The sequence below is a fragment of the Mycetomoellerius zeteki genome, unplaced genomic scaffold, assembly GCF_001594055.1.
Source record: "Mycetomoellerius zeteki isolate Tzet28-1 unplaced genomic scaffold, Tzet1.0 scaffold2, whole genome shotgun sequence".
NCBI classification, from domain to species: domain Eukaryota; kingdom Metazoa; phylum Arthropoda; class Insecta; order Hymenoptera; family Formicidae; genus Mycetomoellerius; species Mycetomoellerius zeteki.
Window position 1 is genome coordinate 167,459 of NW_017256956.1, and position 3,442 is coordinate 170,900.

The 3,442-nt window shown below is 33.5% G+C and overlaps 1 protein-coding gene across 3 annotated transcripts in view; it reads left to right on the forward strand.

Moving 5' to 3' along the window:
• kermit (PDZ domain-containing protein GIPC-like protein kermit) overlaps window positions 1–2,998 on the forward strand; it is a 13,201-nt gene extending 10,203 nt beyond the window's left edge. For all 3 annotated transcript variants that reach the window (XM_018447206.1, XM_018447205.1, XM_018447207.1), the window contains exons 3-6: window positions 112–208; window positions 294–676; window positions 2,036–2,117; window positions 2,668–2,998. In XM_018447206.1, the coding sequence (XP_018302708.1) occupies window positions 112–208; window positions 294–676; window positions 2,036–2,117; window positions 2,668–2,825 (720 nt within the window). In that variant the 3' untranslated portion in view covers window positions 2,826–2,998. The remainder of the gene's footprint in view (window positions 1–111; window positions 209–293; window positions 677–2,035; window positions 2,118–2,667) is intronic.
• Window positions 2,999–3,442: the final 444 nt, after the last annotated feature.

The following is a 3,442-nucleotide window of genomic DNA, read 5'->3' on the forward strand; positions in this document are numbered from 1 at the left end:
TAAAGATAAACAATTTAAATAAAAGACTTTGTAAAATTTGGGAGATGGTGGAGGAGTAAGAGTCAGTTAAGTGCTAAAATGTTGAAAATAAAATGAGATTTGACGTTCCAGATTCTCTTTTGCACGCTCAACACGCACAAAGTGGACATGACGGAGCTATTAGGCGGGCAAATCGGCGTGGGCGACTTCATATTCGCACATAAGAAAGGTTACTATGCATTATACTTTCATGCAATTAGAAAGCATAGGTTGCATGAAGCAGAAAAAAAATAATTAATGCATTTTCGGTGCAGGCCAACCGAAAGAAATTGAGTTGGTGAAAACGGATGACGCGTTGGGACTGACGATCACTGATAACGGTGCCGGCTACGCTTTCATAAAACGTATAAAGGAGGGTTCTGTGATCGACAGGATAAAGGTGATTGAAGTAGGCGATCATATCGAGAGGATTGACTCGACCAGCCTCGTCGGCAGGCGGCATTTTGAGGTGGCGAAGATGCTGAAGGATATACCGAAGGGCTCGACGTTCACGCTGAGGCTGGTGGAGCCGCAGAAGAACGGCTTTGGTAGTATCGGACCGCGTGGTGATCTCAAGAAAGGAAAAAAGCCTGGCTACGGATCCGGCAAGGAGACCTTGAGATTCAAGGCTGACGGTAGCGCACAAATCGTAGAGCAGGTGTGTAAAATAGAAACGATTCGAGAGATTCAAGTGGTGAGATAAATAAATAGTTTTATCGAGAGTAACGTTTCTCTGATAATATTAATCTTCAGAAACGATGAGTAAACCAAGTGCTAGTTTCCTGTGTTGTGAGATATTCGAATTATTTAGATATTACCCAAGTAGCACACAACGCTTACAAAGCGTTAACAATCCGCCTAAAAATATACTACTAGTGCAATAAGTAAATTCGAAAAGTGTGTGTGTGTAATAGTGGTGGAGAAAATTTCATTAAAATTACACTGAAATTTTATTGTGAAAATAAGTATTATTGATTAACATCATATTTCAGAGGATACAAAATTATAATAAAAAAAGTTTCCTTTATGAATTCTAGACCTAATTTTATGATGCATAAAATTAGTTCTAGAATTCATAAAGGAAATTTTTTTTAATATAAAAAAAAGTAATATAATATACGGACAATGAGCATTAACACAGCGTGGTAATTGGTGCGCAATTTATACAATAGTATAATAATATTCACATAATATATATATTATAACTGTACAGTGACTGTCGATACCAACTTATGTGGACGTTTCGATTTTTTTCAAACCATCTTCAGTAAATTCGTAGATCATTATCGTAGATGTATTGACAATAGTTGGAAGATGTTGAAAAATTGAGCAATTCCCAACCAAACAGTAGGGAGACACTCATCCTCGGTCTCACATAGAACATAATTTCAACATCTTCCATCTATTGTCAATACATCTACGATAATGATCCACGAATTTGCTGAAGATGGTTTGAAAAAAACTGAAACGTCCAAATAAGTTGGTATCGACACAGTCACTGTACAATTTTAAAATATATATATTATGTGAATATTATTAGACTATTGTATAAATTACGCACCAATTACTGTGTTAACGCTCTCATTGTCCGTATATTATATGATTGTTTCTTATAATAAAAAGAAATTTCCTTCATGAATTCTAGAACTAATTTTATGCATCATAAAATTAGGTCTTATAGAATTAATAAAGGAAACTTTTTTTATTATGTAATTTTGTCGTGTATCCTCTGAAATATGATGCTAATCAATAATACTTATTTTCACAATAAATTTTAATGAAATTTTCTCCACCACTATTACACTATTTGAATTTACTTATTGCACTAGTAGTATATTTTTATGCGGGAAAGCGCTAAGAAAGCGCATATAATTGCTTTTTTAGCGCTTTGCAAGCGCTGCTGTGCTACTTGGGCACACAAACACTTTGATATTATATTATACTTCGATATTCGCTTTTCCCAGTTGAATGAATAGTTGCGCACATTGAGCGATAATTAAAGTAAATATTTGTGTAGATTGATGATGCCGCTTCGATAGGTGTCGAGAAGATTAACACTATCTTGGAAAGCTTCATGGGCATTTCCGATACGGAGTTAGGTAAGTTCAACTCAAGGAACACACCAAGTCAAGAGAAAATCAAAATGACTTTATTTTAACGTCATGAAAATTAAAATGATCATTTTTGGTTACAAATTTGACTGTTTATTGACGTTAAAATAAAGTTATTTTGATTTTCTCAGATTTACAATAAAGTTATTTTGATTTTTTGTTGACTTTTTTTGTTGCCTTCTTTGGGAATATTAGCATATAGGTAACCGGTGTGTGTATAACAATATAAATATTAAAAAATGTTTTGGTTATACCAACAGGAAGTACATATTATATGAATCAGAATTCTGATTATCATAATTGAATTTTTAATTATCTCGATTAGAGAACGTTTGATAGATTTAATTATAAGTGTCTGATTTATACGTTCCTATATATGTATATACTTGAATCTACGAGAATCCCAATTAATGTGGCGGTAATAAGACTTTTTTTAGTATAGTTTTATTGGTGAATTTTTGAGTCTCTTTCTTTTTTTATTTTATCTTTTTTTATTTTAAGGTTGATATTCGATTGTTATGTCTGATTTATTTTACAGCGACACAAATCTGGGAACTTGCCGAGGGTAAATGCAACAGTATAGACTTCGCCGAAGCGATAGACAACTCCGACTTGGAGGACTTCGGTTTTACTGACGATTTTGTGATCGAATTGTGGGGCGCTGTGACGGATGCCAGAGCGGGCCGGCATCGATGACGCGAGGATCGACGACGTAATGACGATCCCAAATATCGACTGATAAAGCGATGAAATTATCTGTGAACGGAGTGTTTTTCTGATTGAAGGAAATGACGTTCGTTCATTCTCATGTTACCGTAATCCAGAGGCCTATACGTGGATACGTGTTTAGCGTCAATAATGATCACATTTCTCTCTGAATATTTTTATTTAAAAAAAAGACTGCGTTCAGCAGAAAAAGCAGCTTTTGTAAAATTCTTTAATATGATTGGTTTATATATACATTTAGATCCAGTTAAGAACTAAAGACGAAAATTAATCATATTAAAGAATTAATTTTACAACAGTTGCAAAACTGCTTTTATTACTGAACGCAGTCACCGACGAGATACTATTAAAGATCGACATCCTTATGAGAGTTCGCGTCTTTGTTAATATTAAAGTGATTAAGAGTAAAAAAATGATAATATTGTACTAATTTTAGGGTAACTCCGGTATATACGTCGCACCTATCAAAAACTTAATTTATTAAGTATTATTTACTATGTTTATAGTAAACGAACTACATCAGTAAAAACTTTGTACTGTCTACTACTATGAAAAAAATATTAGAAATCCGAAATATTTATTTTTCA